The sequence below is a fragment of the Xiphophorus maculatus genome, chromosome 10 (assembly GCF_002775205.1).
Source record: "Xiphophorus maculatus strain JP 163 A chromosome 10, X_maculatus-5.0-male, whole genome shotgun sequence".
In the NCBI taxonomy this organism is placed as follows: domain Eukaryota; kingdom Metazoa; phylum Chordata; class Actinopteri; order Cyprinodontiformes; family Poeciliidae; genus Xiphophorus; species Xiphophorus maculatus.
The window spans coordinates 6,699,604-6,725,259 of record NC_036452.1 but is presented as its reverse complement, the minus strand read 5'-3'; the positions used below and the strand labels follow the sequence as shown (position 1 = coordinate 6,725,259).

Sequence of the window (25,656 nt, the reverse complement as noted above, 5' to 3'; positions counted from 1 at the left end):
TAGTTACACAACTAGCATTTTTCAAACACATCGACATTAAAACGCTACATTGTCAACGCAAACGCTTCGGCGTCGCGGGAAATTAACGAAAGAAGCAGATTGTGTTATTCTGTAAAATATAGTATAGTGTTTATAGGTAAAATTACCTTGTTTTCTGACAGTTTGTAGGCGTCAACATAAAGCTTATCCGCTTCAGTTTTCCCGCAACTCATCTTCTTCTACTGCGTTTGGCCGGCGTTTTACTGCAGCAACACAGCGCCCCCTGCTGATCCCTGGTGGTAAAACAACACACAAACAGAAGGAGCAACGCAACGGGATTTTAAAAAACACAATTCGCAGGAAAATGATTAAACACCCGAGGTCAAGAGAAATTATTGTTGAAATAAAAAAAACTAATGAAATAAACAAAATAAATACAGGGTTCTGAGTTACTTTTGTTATTACATAACATGACAAATACCCTCAAATCTAATTGTAAAATTTAAGCAGTTTCTTTTGTCTTCAACACAAAGAATTAATTTAAAATCCTAATTCTGATTCTTCTTTCAGAAATTAAGTGAATGACAAGCGTGCCTAAATTCTGGGAGCAAAGTTGGACAGGTTTTTTTTTGTTTGGAAGTTCATTTTTTAAGATAAAAAATATACTGATCTTAAAACTTATATAAATTATACTGATACACAGACACACCTGTAATTTCTGGTTAAGTGAGACTTCTTGTTTTTACACCAGTTTCAATCCGTAATGTTATTTTCTACCAGCTGACTCAAGTTAACCATTTCAAGGTTAAGAAGAATAAATAGATATTTTGAAGTAGATATTGTCAAAGGAAACACAATACCCTAATCTAGCACCTACTCTAATGGTTTCACTGGTAGGTATGTTGGAAGCATGTTTCTTGTCGATAAATTATTTATTTTTTGTTTTTGTCTTAAAAATAGCTGAATTTGCAGATAGTTATATATTTTTAACTGTGAGTACATACATTTTAATATGTAGTCAGATTTTATGATTAGTCACTCAGCAGGAGTGATCTTTTCATCAAATACTTTTTTTTTACTTGAATAAAGAAAATTTAAGTCCTGCTACGTTTAAAAGTTGAGTACAAATTTTGACTACTCTACTCACTTCTGTCAGCAAGACAATTAAATTAAAAAGAAAATAAATATTTAATGGATTATGACACATATTATTGGAATCTGTAATACCACATTGTGACCAGTAGATGGCAGCACGTCGCTGATCAACCAACTTGTGAAAACAGAGGAAGAGATCTTATTCACCGTAAACAACAATAAGGAAGTGCTTAATATAGAGTTGATGATTCAGTGATTTTATGTTTTCTTTTACAATATATATTTTACGGGATGAATTAGTATTAAGATAACAGCTGTTATTTTCCATAGTTGATAGTGATTATATCTCCCACTTGTCTGCTGAGTCGAAGCTAACGGGAAAGCTAACCCAGGTAGCAATCTCTGATGTTTACGTTTAGGGACGGTACGGGTCCTGCTTTCCCCCCCTCCTCATCTTCTTATTTTCTCGTCTCTTTTAGATCAGTGATGGAGGCCTCCAAGTCTTCCAGCACCACCATGCAGGTGAGCTTCGTGTGTCAGCGGTGCAGCCAGCCGCTCAAGCTGGACACCTCCTTCAACGTGCTGGACCGAGTCACCATCCAGGAGCTCATCGGTATTATTCTGCACAGTTTACTGTTAATCCGAGGTAATTCCGCTCGGTTATGATGGAGTCACAGTGGGAGCTATTTCTCCTCCCGCAGCTCCGGTGGTCACGGTGACTCCCAGCAGCAAACAGGCGGACAGCGGCGGAGGGGAAGCGGCACCTGAGGTGGGTTACAGCTCGGAAAAGGAAGTGTGCGTTTGATTTTTATCCCCCTTTACTCTGATGCGCTGCAACTTTTGAATGCACATTAAAATAAAACCCAGTGCAATCAAACTGCCTTCAGAAGTCGGCATAATTAATAAATATAACCCATTTGTGTGTAATTTATCGATCCACCCATCGTCTACATCTTGTTTTATTATGAATCAAAATCCCAAATGTTCAACATTTCATGGAGTTCTGTTTAATCCACCAGCTGAAAATGGGAACAGTACTGCACAACTGCAGGCCTACAGCCATCACAATTGACAGGCCGTGCAGGGAGAGTATTAATTAGCTCTGAGGGAGCTGTGTAGTGCAACGGCTCAGGTGGGAGAATCTGCTGAGTGGGCAATTATTAGTGCATTCCTCAAACCTGGTCATTCTGCAGATTATAAAAAAGAAAGATAATGGTAAAAAGAACACTAGGCTAAAATTATTAAGTGGATGAATCATCATGAACTGATTTATTTCAATAATTATCAACTTATTTAGCAGTTAATAAATCGTTAACTGGAGTGTAGAGATCCAGAAAAAGGTCAATTGCTGAAAAAACAACAGTCAGAGCAGTGATTAAGTTAAATTGTACAAAAATATACATACATTTTAAATTTAAGATAAAAAAAAATACAACCCCTGTCTAAACATTTACCCATAATTCCTCAAGTGATGGTTTGAACTTCATCTCATTCAAATTCTGTAAAAGAAAATAATTTTCTGTTATAGACCTTTTGGTGTCCAATTATTAATTGGTTTATCCAAAAAATAGTCAACAGAGCAGCCCTACACTATATACTACAGAAAGAGCTTTTCACACGTCGATGTTGTAAGTAAATTTTTCACTAAAGAAATGCTGTTATTGCATTCACAAGCAATAAAATGAACATTTTCTTATTTAAAAATGTGATTGAATTAGTTATTTATTTGCACCGTGGTTAAATGAAAAATCTGCAGAACGTGCCTTTTTATCAGATTAATTGATTAATCATCAGAATAATAAAATACTGAAATAATATTTGGTTGCAGCTCTACATGAGGATAAAAAGCTTGGATTTCTGTAGAAGAAATCTAATCCTATTAGAATCAAACTTTCTTTTTTAGATGCTGAATTTATAACACTGAATTTTTATTTGCATGTCAGGGTCTCTCTGTTTAGATGGATTAATAACACAACAAAAATATAACCCATCACTAAACTATTCTGCCATGATTTTGTTTTAAATTGGTTTAATTTGGAGTTGTTTTCTTCAAGGAGACGTTTGTGGAAAACAAACAAGATGGCGTGTCGAGAAAGTACATCCCTCCTGCACGGTGAGTTGATTTTTAACCAGCTCTGCTTAATGTACGGAAAATATTCAGACCCCTTTAAATTTCGCTAAAATCAAAAAACGTTTATATTAATTCTCATGAATGTACACTCAGCACTTTATATTTCACTTTTTCTTTTTTAGTACACTTGGAAAAATTTCTACATTTCTGTCTTTTTCTGTCAACATGGGATGCTGAGTGAACATTCATGAGAAATATGAACTTTTTTGATTTCAGCAAATGGCAGCAGTGAAACGAAGAGTAGAAGATTTAAATGGGGTGTGAATACTTTCTGTGCTCACTCTGGTGTCCTGAAAGGCGACAAATCAGTGAAGTTTCTCCTCTCCAGGATGATGTCAACGGAGAGCGCCAACAGTTTCACGCTGATCGGGGACGCTTCGGACGGTGGAACCATGGAAAATCTCAGTCGGAGATTGAAGGTGATATTTTTAGTTTGGTTACTTTAGTTTGGGCAAGAAAGATGCTGTTTGTGTGTAAATCAAGGAATAATGGGACTTATTGTGTTTCATCCTTATCCTTTATTTACTATTTATTCTGGCATCTACTTTTATTTATTTATTCTTTGTTTGCTTACCTCCTTTTTTTTTCTTCCCTCCCTCTCCGCTTTTTTCCAAAATATCTGTGACGCTAGATTAATTAGAGAATAGAAAAATAATTCAAATTAGAAAATAACTGCCAAGATCAAAAGAAAAAAGCATATCCTAATTCACATATTAATCAGCTACATTTTTGTTGAGACACCAATTGACTATGTTCTGTTTTGTTTTGAATGAACCCTTTTTAATGCATATCTACATGTTTGTTAGTTAGTTTTGTTTGTTTGTTCTCCCTGTTTGGCTATTTGATTTCTATTGATGTTATTCGTTCTATTTGAAAAAGAAAAATCAAGGAATCTTTTTGCTTCTGACCTGCTCAGGTGACCAGCGACCTGTTCGACATTATGTCCGGCCAAACGGATGTGGATCACCCCCTGTGTGAGGAATGCACCGACACTCTGCTGGATCACCTGGACACGCAGCTCAACATCACAGAGAACGAGTGCCAGAACTACAAGTGAGCCGGTTTGAGCCAGCAGGACATTTTCAGAGGATGTACGGAGGGAGGTTTGACCCGTTAACAAAGTGCCGATCCGTCTCCAGGCAGTGTCTGGAGCTCCTGTCCAACCTGCAGGTGGAGGAAGAGGAGACCCTGCTGGCAGAGCTGCAGCAGCTGAAAAACGAGGAGGAGACGCTGGTGCAGGAGCTGGAGGCCGTGGAGGAGCAGCGGGCTGCTGTGGCCAAAGATCTGGCGCAGAGCAGGATTCAGGCTCAGCAGCTGGACACCGAGGAGCTCCAGTAAGGAGACCCAGACGGGCTTTTATACCAGGAATGAGTTTTGTTCCCAGTATTTTTATCAGAGCCAATCAAGCAAATTACAAATTATTACACACAGACTAAGTGTACACCTATTAGTATATTTAACTTTATGATGAAATAGTGCACGTGTCAAACTCAAGGCCAGGGGGCCAAATGTGGCCCGCTGTAGTTTTTTATGTGGCCCTCCAGATTCCAAATTACGTCAATAACTCCCTCCAGATTTTCAACAAATCTGCAAAAACCACTAATCTACAAATTCACACATTTTTTCTCCAAAACTTTGGGTTTAAGTGACTGCTGCCTGAGCCTTCCTTGATGTTAAGTTGTAGCGTGTGATCGATATGGCAATTTAATTAAAAAAGTCATGTTTAACATCATACATTAGCACAAATATCATAAAAATTCCTTACAAATATTTTTAAATTAGGACCACAAATCATGATCACTGATCATCGCAATCAATCAAAATCTATCATTTTGATTGCAAAAAACACAAAAAATAATCACTAAATCCTGGTTGGACTGATCAGTGGGAAAATATGTTCAATATTATTTAATTTTAAGAAACACTGAATACTGAAACAACTATGTATTGGTATTTTAACTATTTAATGGGTTTGACACCCCTGAAATAGTGCATAAGAAATGACAATGCACCAGTTTCAGCTCTTTTTTGTTGCTTTTTCAAGAACACTTTTAATTCCTTAATAAAAATATTCCATGTTTCTAGGGATGCAATTAACAATTGTTAAGACTAAAATGAACATTGTTCTATTATTCTATGAACTACTGACAACATGTCTCTGAAATTCCAAGCAAAAGTTTAGTATTTATTTGCAGAAAATGAGAAATGGTCAAAATAACAAGATGCAGAGCTTTCAGAGCTCAAATAATGCAGAGAAAACAAAGTCATGTTTATGTAGAAACACCAATATTAATGTTTTAATTCAGGAAGAGCTCAGAAATCAGTATTTGGTGAAATAATCAGGTTTTCAATGGAGTTCAGTGCAGTGGGTTCTTCGTTTTTTTCAGAGCTCTATTGACATATAAAGAAGTTTTTTAATCCTAAAATATTTTTTTGTGTGTGCAGTTATGATTTAATTACTGATCTGACTGTTCTTTCAGCAAATTGCCATTTTTTGAATTTACATACGTAACAATTAATCAGTTAGTTAACGATTAATCGGTTTACTAAATTGGTGGACAATAATATAAATAATCAATTAATTATGATTAATCCAATCAATACTTTCAGCTCTACACATTTCACAACATTTAATCCACAGATTTCAATGGCTTTTGCTCAGATTTAGGGGTATTAGAGTGAAAGGGGGCAGAACCTCCCAATGAAATCCACTGAAGTTCAGTGTCTAACAGCCCTCTGTGCTCCATGCTACCAGGTACCAAAAGGAGTACAGTGAGTTCAAACGGCAGCAGCTGGAGCTGGACGACGAGCTGAAGAGCGTCGACAACCAGATGCGTTACTGCCAGATTCAGCTGGATCGACTCAAGAAGACCAACGTTTTCAACGCAACGTTTCATATCTGGTACACACAGATCAGTTTGTACCCAGAAATATTTCTGTGCCGGCTGAAAATAACAGGTCTGCCCTGATTGTTCCCAGGCACAGCGGCCAGTTTGGCACCATCAACAACTTCCGACTGGGCCGGCTTCCCAGCGTTCCTGTGGAGTGGAACGAGATCAACGCGGCCTGGGGGCAGACGGTGCTGCTGCTGCACGCTCTGGCCAACAAAATGGGGCTGAGATTCCAGAGGTAAACATAGTTTGATCTCTTCAATTCAAATTTGCTTTAAAGTTCGGCTGAATTTAGATGAAATAATCTCCCAGATATCGACTCGTCCCGTATGGAAACCATTCGTACTTGGAGTCACTGACTGACAAGTCAAAGGTAAGGCGTAAAGATGTCCTCTTCCTAAAGCTGATTTGTAATAATTAATCTGAATTGTTGATTGGTTTCTGTTGTTTTGCGTCCAGGAGCTCCCGTTGTACTGCTCGGGTGGCCTGAGGTTCTTCTGGGACAATAAGTTTGATCACGCCATGGTGGCCTTCCTGGACTGCGTCCAGCAGTTCAAAGAGGAGGTGGAGAAGGGAGACACCGGCTTCTGCCTCCCGTACAGGTCAGACGGGTAGTAACTAGTTACATTTACTCAATTACACTTACTTGAGTCACTTTAAAAAAAACCCACAAACTTCTAGGTGTGTTTTTATTACGCTGCACTATTGAGTAACTTTATTATGAAGCATTTCTACCCTTGAGTAAAATTTCTGGGTTTTCTACCCACTGAATGAAAAACAAACATGTTTTAACCCCAAATTCACCAGATGCAGACACACACCTGCAGTTTTTGTTAAAGTTTCATAAGTTTTTTATTAAAAGAAACTTATTTGGAAATATTTTATTATGCCTGATTTTAATAATTTTTATTACTTATATGAATTATTGTCATTTTTGTCTTTAAAATACCAAAATTTCCACTGAACTTTATATTTTCCTCCATCTGATGATACAGTTACTCAGTACTCGTGTAGAACTTTTACTAAATAGATTTTTACTATTTTTGAACGGCTACTTTTTACTTTTATGTGAGTAAAAAAAAATTTAAGTAGTGCTACTTTTTCTTGACCACAATTTTTGGATAATCTGCCCATCTCTGAATATGGAGTGTATTTGTAGTAAAACTGCAAGTACTTCAAGTTAAAATCTGATTTAAACCATTTTTATGTATATATTTAAAAGGAGGCAGCTTTCAGAATAAATTGAATTATTTATTATTGTTTTGATGCAATATGTGGCCAGAATCCAAATCTGATGGATTTGTGGTATTTAGGCCAACAAGATATTTTAGATTTGTATTGAAATGCCTTATAAGACTTCCATAATGAACAATTAATAAATTAATAATTGCATAATAAAATAAAATGAGCTCAATAACTTGCATTAATATTTTTTGAAAGGCAATTTTGTTTAGAGATGACATAATACATTTTTATTTATGTATGTTTCTGTTTCATTTTTTTGTTATTGCTTTTTTATTCCGTATATTTAAAATATTTTCCACTTCCAGAGTGTAGTGTTCCTTACAAAATTAAAAGTTACTGGTCTTTGAAAGAACTATTAATATTAGTATACCTTTGTCAATGTTACTTGAAAATGGTCTCAAAACAACATTATCATTTATCGCAATAATTACTGGGACAGTATTTGAATTGTGAATGTGAATATGTTTGAAATATGTGTTTTATAATTTTCAATGGTTTCCAATGAGTCCTGACTGTTAAATTACAGAGAATATAAAGCCTCTGACAAATTAGTATTTATAATTTCTAATCGCAAATCTATTTTTGAAGCCCAGTGTCTGTTTTCAGGAACTAACTTCTATATTTCTGCTCACAAATGTTTGATTTAGGAACGGTTTTGTGGTTTTGAGTCCTAGATGTTTGCCTAAATTTAGTTGGGTTTTTTTTTTAGGATGGATGTGGAGAAGGGAAAGATTGAAGACACGGGCGGCAGCGGAGGCTCCTACTCCATCAAAACCCAGTTTAACTCTGAGGAGCAGTGGACCAAGGCGCTGAAGTTTATGCTCACCAACCTGAAGTGGGGCCTGGCCTGGGTCACATCGCAGTTCTACAACAGATAAACTAATTACACTGACTCTGCACAAACCACAAGCCACCAATGGGATGGATTTCTAACCAGTTGAAGCCTGAGTTGAGAATTTCATGGATTTCTGGTTCAAACTTGTTGGAGTAATTTCAAACTGTGGAGTAATTTAAGCTTTGCACATCTGTAGAAATGCCATTTTGTGTGTTTTTTGTTATATTTCCTTCACCAGTAAATGTTTGGCATTCTCTGAGAAGATCGTTTTGCGTCAGAAGAAACGTTTCGCTTCTTCATAAGACTGCGCTAAGAAGCAAGACGAATAAACAACAATCCACCCACTGCAATCCCACTTTAAGATCAGTAGGAGGCATTTCAAGAATTATCGCCTTAAATGTTCTTATATTTCATCACAATATGTTAGTATATTATTTGCTGTTTGATTTTCCATTATGAGAATTGGTTAATAAAATCCGTAACCTCTGGAAATCAAATTTCTGCTTTCTTCAAACGTTTTCATGGCATTTATGTTGGAGCTAAACACAAACTACAGTGCTTTGGAGGACGTAGTTGCCCTCTTGTGCTTTGTAACACATCAAATATCAAATGCTTTGTAAATATCAAAGAATTAAAATAAGTATTTCGTTTATTAAGGGAGAAATGTAATCCAGACCAACCCGGCTTAAAGTGAAAAACACAGTTGTTAAATCATAAATTAAATGTGATTAACCACATTTTGTTGGTTAAACTGTTAAGAGTTACAGATTTCTTGCCCGAAAAATACTATGGATGCCAGATATATATTAATAAGTTAAATCTAAAGTTGATCTTAGCAATTTAATTATTAATAAGCGCCCATTTTCTTAAAAACCTGAGTTTTCTCTCGTATCAAGAGGGCCGACCGTATTTCCATAACATTAGAGGGCTAATTTTTTATATGAATTACAAGCAAATTGTATTAAAAACTGACCAAATAAGCCAAAAATAGACATATTAATAAAATATAACAAAGCAGGAACCTTATCAGGTTGCAAATCTTCTGTCATCCCCTGCGCCTTTTTGTCAATCTTCTCTTTCGTAGCACATCAGTATTTTTTAAAATAAGTTGTCGCTGCTACGTCATACAGCTTGATTAAGGGGAAACTTTAGGAGCTTGTCGAGTGTTTATATATCGAAACAGAACCGCATAAAGTTCATTGACCTCTGTTTGGACCGCTCATCTTTCCCGTTCTGAAATGACCCCGCCGCCATCTTTGTTTCTCTTTCAATAGCTCCGCTTAAGAACGAGCAGCGGCGCCCTCTACTGGATGGCGGCCAAACTACAACACTAAAATAAGGTTTAGCACGTTATTACTTAATCGATTGGAATATTAATCTAATAAACCGCTAATCGACAGTCAATCGTAAATAGTGTTTTTCATCCCTATTTTATAATTTTGACCAAAATATCGCATCAAGTTTAGTGTTAAATATCTTTTTAAATCATGTTTTTGTGGAACAAACACTTTCAGCTGGGTGATTTTGACTCCTGTCAACATTTTTGGTGAGTGAAATAAGACACCATAACCACATGATAACCAAATACTTTTTAATGATCTCATTAATTATTTCAGTTGAGTCGCAACTCACAACACTCACCCAGAGTCAACCTGCCCCTCCAGTTTAAGGTTAGCAACATTAGGAGGGGGAATCTAATGGAAAAATATGGACTTCATTAAAATAAAAAGCTGACTTCAAGTACAGTTACAGAAAATAGGTCAAAACTAATCACTCTCTCCAGAATTAGCTCTCTTCTGTTTCAAGTCATGAATTAATCTTCAGCGATTTCAAGTCAACAAGACTGCTTTAATTCTCAGTAGTCATCCTTACAGGTATATTTGAAACTGACCATTAAAGATATGATTGACAGTTTGATAGATTTCAAGCAGTATGGGGTAAAACATTATAAATTATTAACTTCTGTAAACTGTCCTGAGTATGACCATGTGACTTCCCACATGTCATACATCGAAGTGAGTCAATTGTGCAAAATTTTCCAAATGCTCTTTATTTTAGCATGAACAAAGTTCCTTTGCGTAAGACAGGGTTTATGTTAGTGCATGCATATCTGCAAATCTTTGGGTTCTACCGAGCCCACAGCTGGAGGCTTGGGTCCTGCACGTTTGGACCAGTTGGAGGTCCCATCCTCCAGTCCCGCTCCATTCATAGTTTTGGGGTCCCCTCTTTCCTCTGCTCCACATAAACACGACTGTGTAACGTCTCCGTAGTCCTCTGGGTTTCCCGCTTCGTTCTTCATGCTAACTTGAGTTGGAGGCACTGCTGCTGTAGCAGCTGGAGGTGGAGGGACTGGGCAGCAGCGACGTCGTGTTGCTGCCCAGGGCTTTACGAATGTTGGGCATCAGGAAGGGGTCGCTGGCCAACTGCAGCACGTCCACGCGGTCCTCCTTGTGGTACGCCAAGCAACGGCGAATAAAAGCCTAGAAAGGAGCCAATAGAGAGGAAATACAAGGATCACCAACGTTCATCTGGTGGCTTCAGTACCACAGAGACGCCAACATTTTTACACATTTTGTCAGAAAGCTAGACTTTCTAATATTCTAGCTTTTCACTGAAAAGCTAGAATATTTCAAAAAGACTAGACTAATGCAAAACAAATTGCATTAGTTTGCAAAAACCGAAAGAGGTTAAAAAAAAGAAAGAAAAGGGAATAAAGAAAGAATAGAAAAAGAAAGAAACCAAAAAGGAGACAGAAAAATAAAGAAAGAAAAAGAGAAATCAATAAAAGGTCAAAGAAAAAAGAAAAAGACACAGAAAGAGGAAGAAAAATGAAGTAGATGGAAAAGAAAGAAGAGAAAGAAAAAAAAGAAAGAAAAAACAAAAGAAACAAAAAAGAAAGATGGAAAAAAAAGGGAAAGAAAGAAGACAGAAAAGATGGAAAGGGTAGAAAAAAAGAAAAAGAGGAAGGAAAAACTAAAAATAAAAGACAGTAGACAATAGGAAGGAAAGGAGGCAAAGGAGGGAGTAAAAGATGGGGAAGGGAAGGACAGAAGGACGGACGGATGGAGTTTGGACGGAGATTTGACCCATGAACTCCAACCAAAGCGTGTCAAACCTTTGCCTCTGTGGTGACGACGGGCTTTGGGGGGAATTGCACTTCAGTAGCTTTCAGAATGGTGTTTTCTTGGAGGATGTCCTGCTGGGACTGGTTGTGACCAAACGGCTATGAAAAGGCAAAACGCAGCCGGTTAGAAGGTGAAATGAAACCTCACTAATCCATCAGGTGACGCTGATCAGCGGTTACCTTCCGTCCGTACAAGATCTGGTAGAAGATGACGCCTACTGACCAAACGTCGACCTTGTTGGATATTTTTGGAGGGTCTTCCCCCATTACAAAGCACTCAGGTGGTAAATACCTGCAAGGTTCAGTCACAACTTCAACTGTCTGCAATGTGGTCAGAGATAAAACAGTAATTAACTCTTTAAGTTGTTAAATTTTGGTTTGAGTGTTTACCAGTAGGTCCCTGCTCCTTGTGAAGTCAGATCCATGCCATCAGCAGAGCTGTCGTCGTCCACGATCTTAGACAGGCCGAAGTCGGTGATCTTTATCTCCCCGCACGCCGTGCCGTTAACCAACAGGATGTTCCCTGAAAACGCAAAAATAATTAGTCATTACAAACAAATCTGAGCATTTAATGAAAATAAGCTGAAGGGTTTAAAAACTATGTGCTACTGGGAGGTCTTCAAGTATCCAATGGTGTTCCACAAGGCTCTGATCTTGGTCCCTTTCTTTATATAATACACACTAACAGTTTAGATAAAATGAAAATCAGTTGAAGGGTTTAAAACCATTGGTCTGGCTGGTCAGCGTGTGCACAAGTGAAACGTCTCATTTTTATGCTGATGACAGTGTCTTATTTTGTGCTGCCAAAACAGTAAAAAGTGATTTTTAAAAGTTAAAACATATTTCAAGGAATTAATTTCCAAAAATTTGAGATTATTGTTTGCTTTTGTTTTTTGGTAGAAATTTGTGAAATAATTTTTTTTTTTCACTTGAATAAAATAAATGTGAAACTTTGTGTTTCCCATTTTAGCCTCATTAACATAATCTATAATAAAAGAAGGAAAATTTTAAAGCTGTAAAAAATGAACATTACAAAGTTGGCTTAACTTAGAAATGAGTTTAAAAAAATTATAAAAATGTAAAACTATGTTAGGTCAACTTGTAAAAAAATCTTAATTAAGTAAGTTATGGCAACTTGTAACATTTCTCTTAATCATTTTTAGTTTAATCTAATTGCTAAAGACAAATCAACTAATTGAAGTTGCAACAATATCCTTTTTTAAATGTTTTGAACGTTTTTTAAGACCTTTATTAATCAGTTTGTAAATAAGGAACTTTGTTGGAAATGCTTTGACTGATCTCAAGTTGCGTTTTAGTCTTTTTTTATGGGTGTGTGTGCACCATATTATCCATGCTGTATTATAATTGAGTTTTGATGTCGGTAGTTTTATGATTTGCTGCTGCTGTTTTTGCCCAAGTTTCTAATTTTTAAATCTCAATGTGACAAACCTGGTTAAATAAAGGTTAAAAACAAACAGAGCTTAATGAAAACATACCAGGCTTGAGGTCGTAGTGGATGATGGGAGGCCGAATCTGGTTGAGATACTTGAGGGCGTTGACGAGCTGCATGATGATGGAGCGTCCCTCCTTCTCCGTCATCGACTTATTCTGCTTCAAGTAGAAATCCAGATCGTTGCCGCCGCAGTACTCCAGCACCGTGCAGAACCTGGCAACATTCAAAACAACAAGCACTTCTGTTATAATTAATGATTTCCAGACAAAACTAGCAGAAGGACGAAGAACTGTTAATAATTGTTAGTTGTAACTATGCAAATCTTTTAAAACTGAAGCATTTAATAAGTTTATCAGCAGAATATTTCTTTAGGAACTTACGAATCTCTGTCGATTGAGAAATAGTCATAGAGTTTGACTATTCTAGGATGGTCGAGTTCTTTGTGGATCCTGTATTCTCTACAGGCGTGTCTGCAAACAGATAAAGGTTATTAAAAATAAAATATTTTCATTAAGTTGGAATCAAAAATGTTTTTATGGATTTAAACTCACCTGTGGTAGTTTTGCTTCTTCTCCTCTCTCCAGTTCTTGTTGAGCTGATGGATTTTGATGGCTACATATCTCTGTTCTGTTAAATCAAACGCCTGAAAACAAAAACTTGTACTTATTTACCAACATTAGAGGATTGTATTATTATTCAACAGCTGTTTAAATGATTACATTTTAGTCCAACATTAAGCTGACCTCTAGATTTTCCTCTAGCTTACTCAATAATATAAATGGAGACACACAGAGCAAATGGAGAAATAACACAAAGAGCGTCTGCTTACTTTAAAAACTTCACTGAAACCTCCTCTTCCTAATAAACGTAAAAGCAGGTATCGATCATTCAGTGTGGGATGGTCTCTAAATCTGCAGTAAGAAAAAATGTATTTCACAATTCATTTTATGATTTTTTGCAATAAAAATCAAAACTTTTCTGGTGCTTCTTTAGAAATATTTACATTAAATTTGCAATAAAATGCATGGATTTGCTCTTTATGACAGACTTCGGACACAGCTTTTAAAAAAAAAAAACAAACAATATCATTTAAATATCATTAAACTGGGATAATACATACTGCGAGTTATCCTCATTGTGGATTCTCTTGAGCTCCCGAATGTGCAAATTTCTAACCCTCTCCAGCTGTTCCAGCTCTGTTTGGATCTCTGCTTCTTCCTACAAATCAATCACAGAGACATCTCTCCTCTTTTTCTCAAATGAAACCTGCAGCTCTGACACCGAACTGAAGGAAGGTGAGAGAAAAGCACCTTTTTTAAACGGCCTATTCGAAGTTTGAAAATCTCCTCTTGTTCCCGATACGCAGCCAGCGACAACCTGGATCAGACAGGATCGGAAAACTCAGATTAGACGGATTAAAAATAAAAACCTCAGGCTTTGTGTTACAGTTTGTTGCACTAATATTGTATTTTATTACAAACTGAATAAACAAGGAGCATGTTGACATATTTACACCCCTTATATGTTTGCATTTTGACATGTCACAACTATAAAGGTTTATAGTTAGATGCTTTCCATCTAACATGAACCATTTTCCAGAAAAGAGTCAAACTCGTGAGTGTCCAGATGTACAAAACGGGTAGATAAAAACTTCGAAACACTTGACAAAAATGTGATTTGACAAGTTATTGCTTCATTCAAATGCAAGCCACACTTTTCAGATATATTTTATGTCGGTCAATCGCATGAAATCCGAATAAAACACATTGTAGTTTATGACTTTAAAGTCATAAAATGTGGAAAAGTTCAGTAATTTTCAAGCATTTTAAAGGATTTCAAGCACCAGTATGAACCCTGCAAGGCGCATGAACTCATTTGAGAATTGGTGAAGAAATGAGAAATGTCGTTTTTTGTGCGTACGTTTCATTCTCCTGGCCGTTGTTTCTGCTCTTCCGCTTGTTCTGCTCCATGTTTGGTGGAGGCATCTGGACCACTGGAGGCTTCCTCTTTCCCAGCAGCTTCCTCTGCCGCTCGATGTCCTCCCGCTGTGAGTTGATTTGCTCCTGCTGCCTAAAACACAGAAAAAAATAACAAAATGCTGTTAACACCTTTACTCTTCTGTCTGCAGGGTAAACGCTACGTGTCTGTAACAATAATCTAGGTTGTTACAGTTAACGAAGACTAACAAAATGACAAAAACTGAAAATGAGAAAACATTTATGTGAACTGACATAAATAAAAACAGCAATTTAATACAGAAAAATTACAACAAACTGGAACTATATTGTGCGTAATTCAAACAAACTAAAACATACTGAAATTATACATATAATATTAGTTCTCATGTTTATTTATATATTTTTTAGCCTTTCAATTAGATTTTTTCCCCCCACTCAACCAATTTACGTCAGCTGTCGGCAAATTACAGCAGAAAAGCGGCAGCAAAATTTGGGAGAAATTATTCGATTATTGTTGTTGAAGAATAACTGATTATATTTTTTGCGAATTGTGCCTTTGGTGTACGATAATTGATAATCAAACCTTTTTGAATTCTGCATCTAAAAATGAATCGAAGTATGTAAAAAAATGTAACTGCTACTGTAACTAATAAAAACTAAACAGAAACCAAATATTTAACTAATAAAAACTGACAAACAAAAAGTCACAATGAAATAAAACTAAACTATAATGACAAACCCCAAACCATCATAATCCTGTAAATAATCAAATGAATGTTAAGATAAAGTGAGTTAAATAATGTCCATTCTAATAATTGAAATTTTTTGAAGCGCTATTTTATTTAGAGCGACGTCATAATCCAATTTATTTATAGTTTCAGTTGTGTGTGGGTTTTATTTCTGCTTTTATTTTGAATATTTAAAATATGTTCCAGGCCCAGCGTCGTGTTTATCCATCTTAAGAGATAAAACTTTCATTAATATGGTTGAAAATGGTTCGAAAACAACAATATTATTGTTATTGCAGTAATTACAGGAGCAAGTTATCATCCAGTAAAATGTTTACTGACTTGATGAGTTTCTGGAAGGCGTATCCGTCGGTCCATTGCTCCGTGAAGGACGCTCCGTGGCGAACGGTGGTGAAGTGACCCAAACGCAGGCGATCCTGCATGCTCTTGTCCCTGCAAGCCATTTTCTCCCTCTTTGACTTTAGGAACAGTAAACAAAAGGATGAAGAACTTCAAAATGTAATTAAATGTTTATAGTAGAATTTAAAAATTGAGCACACGCTAACCTGCTCAATTAGCAGCTGCTGGCTTATTTTCACACATTTGTTCAGCCGCTCCTTGTAGCGCTCAAGAATCTTCTGCTGCTCATCGACCTGACGCCTCAGGTCACAGTTAGACTGCAAAGACAAACCAGACGAGATGCATCATTTATCATAAAAAACCTAGTACAAAACTCTTGTAAATCTAGAAATCCTTCAAACTTGTAAAGTTGTATTTAGAGCAGGAAGTATTTAAATATCTCACCCTCACCAGGTCGTCTATCCTCCCTTCGGTCCTCTTCAGGTCAGAGTTCTTGACCTTTTCTATTGCTTTCAGTTTCAGCAGCGTCAGATCTGACTGAAAAAGTAAGCACATAAAAATCTCCTTCCTAAATAATAAGGCTACACTTTAAATCATAAAAGTACAAAACTGGATGTCGTTTACATTAAATGTGAGTAGCAGTGATGAGGTTTCTCTGTTCTGACAATTAAATACGTCACTATAATCATTTTAAAATAAACTACAACATAATGTTTTTACTCCGTCAATCAAAATATTTGAAAATGAAAAAATATAGTGCTAAAATGTTACTTTTATTTTCTGCATTGTTTGCAGTTTTGTAAAAAAGAAAAGGAAAAATACATGCTGTTATAAATTCTGCTTCAAAACCAAAATTTTTTCAGAAAAAGGCCGTGCGTTTGTCTCTTGCAACTTAATTGTTAGCAAAAATATAAACAAAATAATAGCTAAAAATTTCTTACAACATAGATGTGAACAAAAGTTCACTTAATCTGATCTTAAAAGTTTCAAAAATGGTTAAAAAATAATTTTAATAAAACTCTAGTCATCACACTGAATTTTTTTTTTCAAAATTAATGGAAGGGTAGAAAAGTTACCAAATTAATCAAAACAATTCCAAATACAAAAATTAATTAATCTGGTTCCAAACTAACTTAAATATATTCTAACTTGCATAAATATTTACAAAATCTGAGAATAAATGGCCACAACAAGTTCACTAAATAAAAATACAGAAAAAAACGACAAATGTTTGAGTTTGGGAGTGAATAAAATTATTTACCTGGATTGCTTTGTGTGTACAGGAAGTTGTAGGAGCCGTCTTAAAGGAGCTGCAGGAAGAGGAGTCGGTGTGGGCGGAGCCAATGGACAAAGGGCTGCCGTTCTGAAAGCACAGAAGCAATTAAAGGTGCCATCAAATAAAACTATTAACTATCAAATTATTATACTGTTATCATATTACTTGAAAATGGTCTCAAAACAACAATATTATTGTCTATCGCGATAATTTCTGGGACAATTTATCGTCCAGCAATATTATCGTAACAAGCCTGACAATAATTGTGTCACAGCAATTATTGCCCCACAAACACAAACAGCGCATTTCAAAAACATTCCCATTTGTAATACACAATAAAAAAAGGAGTGATTTTTATCACTAAACTGCGAATCGTAATTGGATTTTTTTCTAATTTATTTGTATTTATTGGTAAATTGTTTGAACAAAGAGTAGCGAAAATAGTAAAATATTAAGCTTGACAATAAGGGCAGTTTTGGGGGGGAATTTAAAGATAAATTACATCTATCTTGACAAAATATAAATATAAATTCTTACCATGATAACAGATTTATCACAATAAATGCCCACTCCTATATGTCTATGATAATTTGTTGCTTGGCAGGTAAAAAGAAAGAAATCCACAATAAAATAATTTTGCATTTTTAACTAAAAAAAATTACAAATCCTTGCACCTTAGTGCTTTCAACTTCCAGTGAAACAGTTTGGACATCAAAAAAAGAAAAAAGGAAATCAGAGAAAGACGAAGCTAAAAAGAGATGATGAGGAGCAGAGCAGACTTAAGATGGACGCCAGTTCTCACCGGAGGATAAGACAGAGAGCACTGCGAAGAGGAGCGCAGCAGCAAATGGACGCTTCGCGCAGGACTGGCGCCAGAGCCACTGCTACCAGCAAACTGGGTGAGGGGCAATTTGGAGAAGGGAACCAAATCAAGAGAAAGGGAAGAATAGCAATTCAGTAAAAGACAAATAAAGAATTTCCCTGCACAAGCATGAAGTTCAGACAGGAAAGCTTGAAGGAGAGTTGAAGTAAGTTACACATGATATAACTGGACTCACCTCAAAATAATCATTTAGCTTTTGCCCTTTTCCCTTTCCTACAATGAATCAAAAAATGCACAAAGAAGATTAAACAATTAAATTATTATTTTTTTTATTTTGAACATGACGGCAGTATAAAATAACAGACATAAACAAGAAATACAAGAGACATTTTTTGTAGTTATAGTAATCTTAACATGTTTGAAGAGGGGCAAGAAGAAGTAACTCCTACCCCATAAACTCGTACTACGTTTTCAGATGTAAAATAAAAGTTACACAAATTAATAGTAAGAATTTTACACAGTATAGACATATACTGCAATATATTTAAGTCTAAATAAATACATACATTATTTACTACACCTTTTTACCCTTATTGGCCAAAAAGGTGTCGCTGAGACACATTTTTACAAGCCAACTTCGTGGTACCGTAACTCTGCAAAACTTTGTGCTATCTGAAAAATCCCAACGGTTTCTGAAAGGGGAGATGTTGCGCTTTCCAGCCAACAACGGGTTATTACGGTAATTTCACTCCCGTCACTGCAGGGAGCATTTTTTTCTTTGGTTAACTCTGATGAAATACACTTTTAATAGACAGTAATTTGTAAATAACTGCTAGATACTGAAAGCTCCAGCTGTCATAAAGAAATGGGCAAAAATATTTACTCACACGACATTTAAAGAACTTTGTACAAGCAAAAACATTCAGGTGGAAATTTTAAACTTTGGCCTTGAAAGCTTAACAACTTCTTGACGCTGACATAATTAAATCTAACAGCTGCAGTGAAAAGCTCAGGTTTGAGATGTTTTTGACTTTATATTTAAAGTCTAAAGTTAAGCAAACATGTGATTCATTTCAGTTAAATATCTCAAATTATTTTGATGTTTTGTTAGGAAGCAGGTTGGGCGTACCTTGGCTGCTGCTGTCGAAGATGTCGCCTTTTCTTTTCTTGCTTCTCCCATTGGCCTTTCTCTCCAGAGACTGAAACAAGCAAAAACCAACTTCTATTTTTAAGTGTTTTAAGAAATAAATAGCCAATTTATACCTGCACTAACTATCCGAACACTTTGAAAAACAAAAAATTAAAGTGAGATTGACTTACTTAAACAAAAAGTTAAACATGTTCTTCACTTAATGCAGTGGTTCCCAAAGTGTGGGGCGCGCCCCCTAGTGGGGCGCAGTGCCATTACAGGGGGGAGCGGAAAGCGGTATGGATGAATGAAAAAAAAACCAAACAGTTACACAAAAGTGTTTCACTGTAAAGATGGATTGTAGTGTGTTTTGTTGCAACCTGAAGTGTGAAATAAACTTCAGTGGAATTTGAAAACAAAATATGTGTATAGGTTTATGACTGGTTGAACGATGTGTGCGCCCAGTTGATTTATTTTTCTTTTTTGGGGGGATTTTATTGTAATCCATAGGGGGGCCTAGAAAATCTTTGGGAACCACCGACTTAATGCAAACATATAACTGTAATAAATATATTGTTATAGAAAAAAAGCTAGTTACAACTTAAAAAGACAATAAAAAAGCATTAAATAATTTTTTCCCAACCAACCTCTGGTTCCTTGTCACTCAGAGACCCAGTGCTGCACTGAGACTGGTTTGATGATTCGCTGTTGGCAGAAGTCTGCAACAAACAGAAACAAAAGACATGATCTCCTGCTTTGACATGTGCTATAAATAAATCTAAGTATTGAAATCTGAGAGGTTAAAATACATCTTAGAGATGACTGGAGACCTTTTCCTGACAAGATTATTTGGAAAATTGACTCAGATTCAATTCATTCCTCAAAACGGCAACAAAAAACATTTTCGGACGTTTTAGTTGGAAACTAAAACTAATGTTTTAGGAAATTCCAGTGAAATTTCAGTGCCATGGAGTCAAAAATTTTGTTTTCGTGTAGGTAGAGAAGTTAGTGCAAATTCTTGAACCAATTAGCCTTGTCACAAGGCACAAGTATGACTAAATTCATTCACTCATTTCTCAACTTGAAAACCTGAGTTTTTCCACAAATACATCTCAGGATTAGCTGAATCAAATAATGGTTGCTTTTTGTTTCCCGAAGAGTGGAAGTAGAAGTAGTTTCGAGCCATAATAGCCAACATTTGCATCATATCATGCACCCGGCTTGAGCTGTGGTACCATTTCAGTGTCACTTGTGTCTAGAGAAACAAAGAGCTGCTGGCCGGCGTCCATGTCAGCCAACACAAAGCTCTTCTTGTTTTACCTTCAGCCCAGTAAAACAGACCGTTCTGCTCAAGAGGAATCCCTGAACGCAGAACAGAGAGGACTTTCAAACCTTTCTAAACTCGAACAGAAACATCATTCTGTTACACTTTAGGATTACTGTCTACTCCAAGACTATGCCATACATGCTGGGTGAAAAACTGATCAATAAATTTACCTTCGTTGTAAATAAAAATAAAAAAAGCAGCTGTATTTCCAAGTTCATTTTGAATTTAAGTCAAATGTTAAGACGTCTTTGCAAAGAGAATTTCCGTTTTGGACAAGAGGTGAGGAGAGTAACCACAAATGGTACTCAAGTATGAAGAGCAACACTTCTTCAACTTTTCTAGAAGCCTGGTTGGTTTGGTTGTGTTGGGTTAGTTTGTTTCGTTGAGTTGGTTGGGTGGTTGGTCTGGTTTTTCTGGGCTAGTTGGTTGGTTGGTTGGTTGGTTTTGTTGAGTTGGTAGATTTGGTTTGGTTTTGTTGAGTTGGTTGGTTTGGTTGGTTTTGTTGAGTTGGTTGGTTGGTTGGTTGAGTTGGTTGAGTTGGTTGGTTGGTTTTGTTGAGTTGGTTGGATGGATTGGTTTTGTTGCGGCTGTTTGATTTTATTGGGTGGGTTGGTTGGCTGCTTGGGTTTTGTTTTGTTAGGTTGGTTGGTTTTGTTGGATAAAGATTCAGTTTTCACATGAATATTTAATCTATTAATGGGGTAAAATCTATTATAACCAATCTGGTCCTGTACAAAAAACTAATTGGCCCCTAAACCCTTTAACCAAGTTTGACATCCTTGGCAACAACAACTTTCATCAACAATTTGTGTTAACTGACTGTAGCTGTTTTTTCCATTGACCACTTAATTGCACAAACTGGAATTACAAAAATAAGTTTGTTAATTGGAAATACCCCAATTAAAAAGAAAAAAGAAGTCAAGTTAGGACAAGGTGGTTTTCAGCTGTCTCAAAATTAGAGTATTTCACAAAACTGCAAATGGAAACACTTTTTCAGATCGCACAAGTCACATGATCAACAATCGGATGTTACAACTGGCAGAAAAGGGCAACTTTGCATTGTCAGACAGGTTCTATTTTTTGGGGTATCTAATTTTAGGGTAGTAAAACCCCAACCAAAATCTGTTGGTAGGGCTAGCAGTTGGTTTGATAAGTTTTGTTCCCTTAATAAAAGAAATAATTTTAAATTGATGAGGTTGTCTTTATCTGACATTAAAATTAATTTATTGATCTGAAATATTTAAGTGAGACAAAAATCTTGAAGGGGCAGCAGTGTATACCAACCTTGGCAACACCAACTCCGGTGAATCGAGCCTCGAGAAGTTCCTGCCGACGTGGGTCGAGGCTGAGACTCTGGCCCTGAAGTCCTTCCATCATGCCTAGAGAACAAAACCAGTGAGAAAAATTACCACTTAGCCGGGTTGGGTTGGTGTCACAAGAACCAACAAAGACATTCTGTCCCACTCAAGCAACAAAAGATAAAATTCCTTACAGTCAAATGGTTCACCTGGGGCTAAATTAGATTAGCAAATATCACAGGTAGTTAAAGCCTGATTGTTTTATTACTTCATGGAAAATTTCTAATAAAAAAAACATCTTGGAAGATCGGCGACTCCTGTGGAGTTTTTTGGCACGGATAATTATGGATTATAGCTAATTAAAGCCCGAAATTCAGTTTGTTAGATAATCAGAGTAGGCCTGTCGCAATTTTGAGTTTGGCTGGATGATAAATTAGCCCAGAAGTTATTGTGATACATGATAATATGGTTGTTTTGAGACCATTTTCAAGTACTATCATGGTAATGATATAATAATGTAAGAACACATTCTTAAAGACAAATAAACTTTAAATTCTCATGAATATTTAACAGTGGAACTGGAAAACATTTTAAATAACCAAATTAAACAAACAATAGAAATAAATAAAATGGATTATAAAATTTCTGTAAATAAGATTGTCCTTCAAAAAAAGGGTTAGTTCAGCACCAGACTGAAGACTTTTAACACTGTTTTTGGTAGAAAGGAAGAAAGAAAAAAGAAAGACTGAAAAGAAAAAAATTAATTATGCAAAAGAAAATGATTTAACTCATTTTAATTTATCATGCAATTAAAAATGTATTCCTTATTGTGACAAGTCTAAATAAGAGCTCAACAAGAAGACAACAAAAAAAGATTTTCAGTGTAGAAATGTTAGTAATGGCCAAGCAATGTCCTTCCCAAAAATAATTAAGACTTTTGACTTGACAGTTGTACTGCTCTGTCTTCTCAAACCCCAGTAGGTCGGGCTCATTCTGAGCCCGGTTCTGGTTCTGATGGAGGTTTGTTCCGGTTAAAGGGGAGTTTTTCCTCTCCACTGTCGCTACTTGCATTCTTGGTATGAGGGATTGCTGCAAAGTCAGCAACGCAAGCAACGTTGCTAAAATGCAAGTCAGTGACTCGAGGCAATCTGCTGACAGAAAACTTCAGGTCACTATGTCATGAACTGAACTTAATTGGAATGTATTTGATTGAATAGACTTTATTTTGTAAATTTTCTCATGAAAACATGTTCAAACAAACTGACTATCTATAATGCAAACACTATATACCACACGGAGATAGTTTTCTATAGGCAGAGATTTCTGTTTTAGTGATTATTAGTCTTATGTTATATTTTAGTTTCCTGAAAAACATAATTCTACATTTTAATTATTGTAGTTGTAAGCAATAGAATAAATAAAACACATAAAATTAATGAGTTTATTAATACAGCCTACACCAATTAGCAATTGCTTTTTAAATAAAATTAAGCATTTTAATTTAATTGTAATTATTAAAATAAAACTTTTCAGTCATTTTCTAATTTATTTAGATGAACCTGGATAACAAAAAGCAACAGAGTATTTTTTTAACATTTACATCCTTGAAAATGTGTTTCTATTTTATATTGTTAATATTAAAATCCAAAATTAATAAAATGTTCTATAAAAAGCATCGAAAGACCTACTATCTGACAGGACATTGCAAAATAAATGTTAGCAAAAATACCAATAGATATTACATTAAATCAATATGTTTATTGAATAAACGGAAGAAAATACCTGTAATGATTCAAACTGCACTGAAATAAATGACTTTACTTTTAGAAATAATTTTTAACAATATGATTTATGACAGTTTGGGACGTTAAACCGTGTTTAACGTAAATACTTATTAAAATATTTAACCAGTTTCACGGAAATCTACTCAAAAGAAGTCAGATTAAAAACGGTCGACGTCCCTGACCAACCACCGGATTGAGATTACCTAACCCGTCCAATGTTGGCCGTGCTAATTAACATTTTACCCTACAGTTTATTTACCAAAAAACAAAACTGTAGCTCACCAAAAGGGCTGTCATAATGGAATAAACACCAGAAACAAATAGAAATAGCAGCACAAAATGAGAGTGATTAGCAAGGATAGCGAAGTTATCTAGCGAGCTAAGGTTAATATTAGCTAGGACGAAGGTCTCACCTGGAAAACCTTTAGCAGTTTTCACAGCCAGATACGGTCCTATAAAAGATGTGGTCCGTCCATTTCAGAGACAGCAAACTCATCAACAGCTCCCCGGTCCAAGCACCCGATATAACTCTGTTTGAACTGAGATATCCATTTATAATTAAGTCAAATTTGAGGAGACACTTGTTAGCTTAGCTAATGCTAGCTACACAAAGCGGTGCGGCTCGCTCCTGCCGGTGTCATCCGGACGGAAGGCCGTGATCCTCGGGTTTTCCTCGTCTGAGTCGGTGGCCCTGCGTGGGCAGGCCGGGAGCTGTCAGTGCTCTGAATCCCCGTAAACAAGTGTTGTCACATTTCTGCCTCGGTTGATCTAATCTTTTGGCATCATCGAGCGTCTAAAGCGGCAAGAGTCGGTGTGTTTAAATCCATCGTTTTTTCCTAATGACTAAAGATCACAACCTTCAGTATCACCAAGGCCGTACAGGAGCTCCAGAGGAAACTGACACTGATGTTTCCCAAGCCGAGTGCTGGTTTGATGTAACCTCCACCCCGATTTACAATGCACACGGTGATCAAGGCTGAAACTGGGAGGATAAGAAACCTTTACAAGGACCCAGACCTCCAGGGGGTCTGTGCAAGCAAACCTCATCATTTAGGATGCATCAAATCACTTTAATGACATTATCTCTCTCTCTCGTCACATTATTTTTGCGCAGTTATTTCTGACCCAGCTTGTCATTTTAAAAATGAAAATGCATTTGTTTCGCATTTCTTTAATTTAACATGACAAACATTAAATGGCATATTTTCAGTTCAGACGTTTAAGGTAATTTTTCTTTTTGTGTGGAATTCAGTGAACTGATTTTAGATGCACAGACCTGACTGTGATGGGCTTTTATCGTATCGTTTACCATTTATTGTGATAAATTTCCTGCTATGATAATTCTGATTTATTCCAATTATTGATGTTGAAGAGCTCTCAAAACTGTCCGTATTATTGGGATTGTTAGTTTTACTATTTTCTCCTCTGTTTGTTCAATGAAAATATCAATAAATATTTGACAATATGATTAAATGCAGTCACTGTGTGCAGTTTAGTGATATAAATCACACTTTTTGGTGTGTAACCAGTGTTATAAAGAAGCATTTTACTAATGGGAACATTTTTCTAGAGCAATATTTGTGTTTGCAGGGCTTTGATCGCTTAGCTAAAACGGAGGTAATAAATAGTTCTTATCGTCATTTATCATTATCACAATAATACCACAAAATATTGTGATAAACCTTAAGTCCATTGCTCACAAGACACAAGAAAAAGTCTTGTGTCTTTTTCAGACATAAGACTAATCCTGTCTGAAAAATCATCATCTACAATATATCTACAATACTTTCAAAATTATTTGTACATTTTGAACTCGTCCACATTTTTTCATACAGTCACAGTCTTCAGTTTACTTTACTAACGGAAAGCATCCCCTCAGCATGATGCTGCAACTGCCATGTTTCAGTGTTGGTATGATTATGTGTAGTTTTTAAACCAACATGGACCACAAAGCTCAGTTCTGGTCTCGTCTTAGCGTTTTCTTCCTTATGTTTGTAGTTTCCTTTCCAGGGCTGGTACAACGTCTTCTGGGGGCTCAAACACAACTGGATTTGGGGCCCATTATTCTAATTTATCCAGGGTGTACTCTACTTCATTTTGGTTGATTGCATGAAATCCCTATACTGTGAAGACTGTGATTGTGACATGTCAATTCTATTTAATTTTCAAATTTCTATAACTTTTCCAGAGTCTATAATAAATATGTGAACTCTGCAGAAG

At 36.0% G+C, this 25,656-nt stretch overlaps 3 protein-coding genes across 8 annotated transcripts in view; 1 reads left to right on the top strand and 2 right to left on the bottom strand.

The window, feature by feature from the left end:
• The window catches only part of brca1 (BRCA1, DNA repair associated), a 73,539-nt gene extending 71,968 nt beyond the window's left edge, over positions 1-1,571 (bottom strand). For all 4 annotated transcript variants that reach the window (XM_023341366.1, XM_023341365.1, XM_023341364.1 and 1 more), the window contains exons 1-2: positions 1,488-1,571; positions 147-272 (exon numbers count right to left, since the gene is read on the bottom strand). In XM_023341366.1, coding sequence (XP_023197134.1) covers positions 147-212 — 66 coding nt within the window. In that variant the 5' untranslated portion in view covers positions 213-272; positions 1,488-1,571. The remainder of the gene's footprint in view (positions 1-146; positions 273-1,487) is intronic.
• On the top strand, positions 1,242-8,673 carry becn1 (beclin 1). Of its 2 annotated transcripts, none has more exons than XM_023341367.1 (12): positions 1,242-1,466; positions 1,554-1,687; positions 1,776-1,843; positions 3,132-3,187; positions 3,534-3,624; positions 4,122-4,258; positions 4,345-4,539; positions 5,961-6,107; positions 6,185-6,334; positions 6,409-6,469; positions 6,556-6,698; positions 8,051-8,673. In XM_023341367.1, the coding sequence occupies exons 2-12, from the start codon at positions 1,561-1,563 to the stop codon at positions 8,217-8,219; spliced, it is 1,344 nt and encodes a 447-aa protein (XP_023197135.1). In that variant the 5' UTR covers positions 1,242-1,466; positions 1,554-1,560; the 3' UTR covers positions 8,220-8,673. The 2 variants fall into 2 exon arrangements, with proteins under 2 accessions (XP_023197135.1, XP_005807923.1); XM_005807866.3 differs by having other exon boundaries at positions 3,129-3,187.
• Positions 8,674-9,753: 1,080 nt separating this feature from the next.
• On the bottom strand, positions 9,754-24,454 carry LOC102226002 (serine/threonine-protein kinase tousled-like 2). Of its 2 annotated transcripts, XM_023341598.1 has the most exons (21): positions 23,850-24,454; positions 21,639-21,733; positions 19,675-19,746; positions 19,028-19,097; positions 18,134-18,171; positions 17,878-17,970; positions 17,061-17,162; positions 16,244-16,336; positions 16,006-16,116; positions 15,782-15,918; positions 14,674-14,823; positions 14,064-14,130; positions 13,874-13,971; positions 13,583-13,664; positions 13,305-13,396; positions 13,134-13,223; positions 12,797-12,966; positions 11,691-11,823; positions 11,481-11,592; positions 11,292-11,399; positions 9,754-10,656 (listed from the first exon to the last, which is right to left on the bottom strand). In XM_023341598.1, exons 2-21 carry the CDS (start codon positions 21,729-21,731, stop codon positions 10,477-10,479), a joined length of 2,091 nt encoding a protein of 696 aa, XP_023197366.1. In that variant the 5' UTR covers positions 21,732-21,733; positions 23,850-24,454; the 3' UTR covers positions 9,754-10,476. The 2 variants fall into 2 exon arrangements, with proteins under 2 accessions (XP_023197366.1, XP_023197367.1); XM_023341599.1 differs by lacking the exon at positions 17,878-17,970 and having other exon boundaries at positions 23,850-24,453.
• Positions 24,455-25,656: the final 1,202 nt, after the last annotated feature.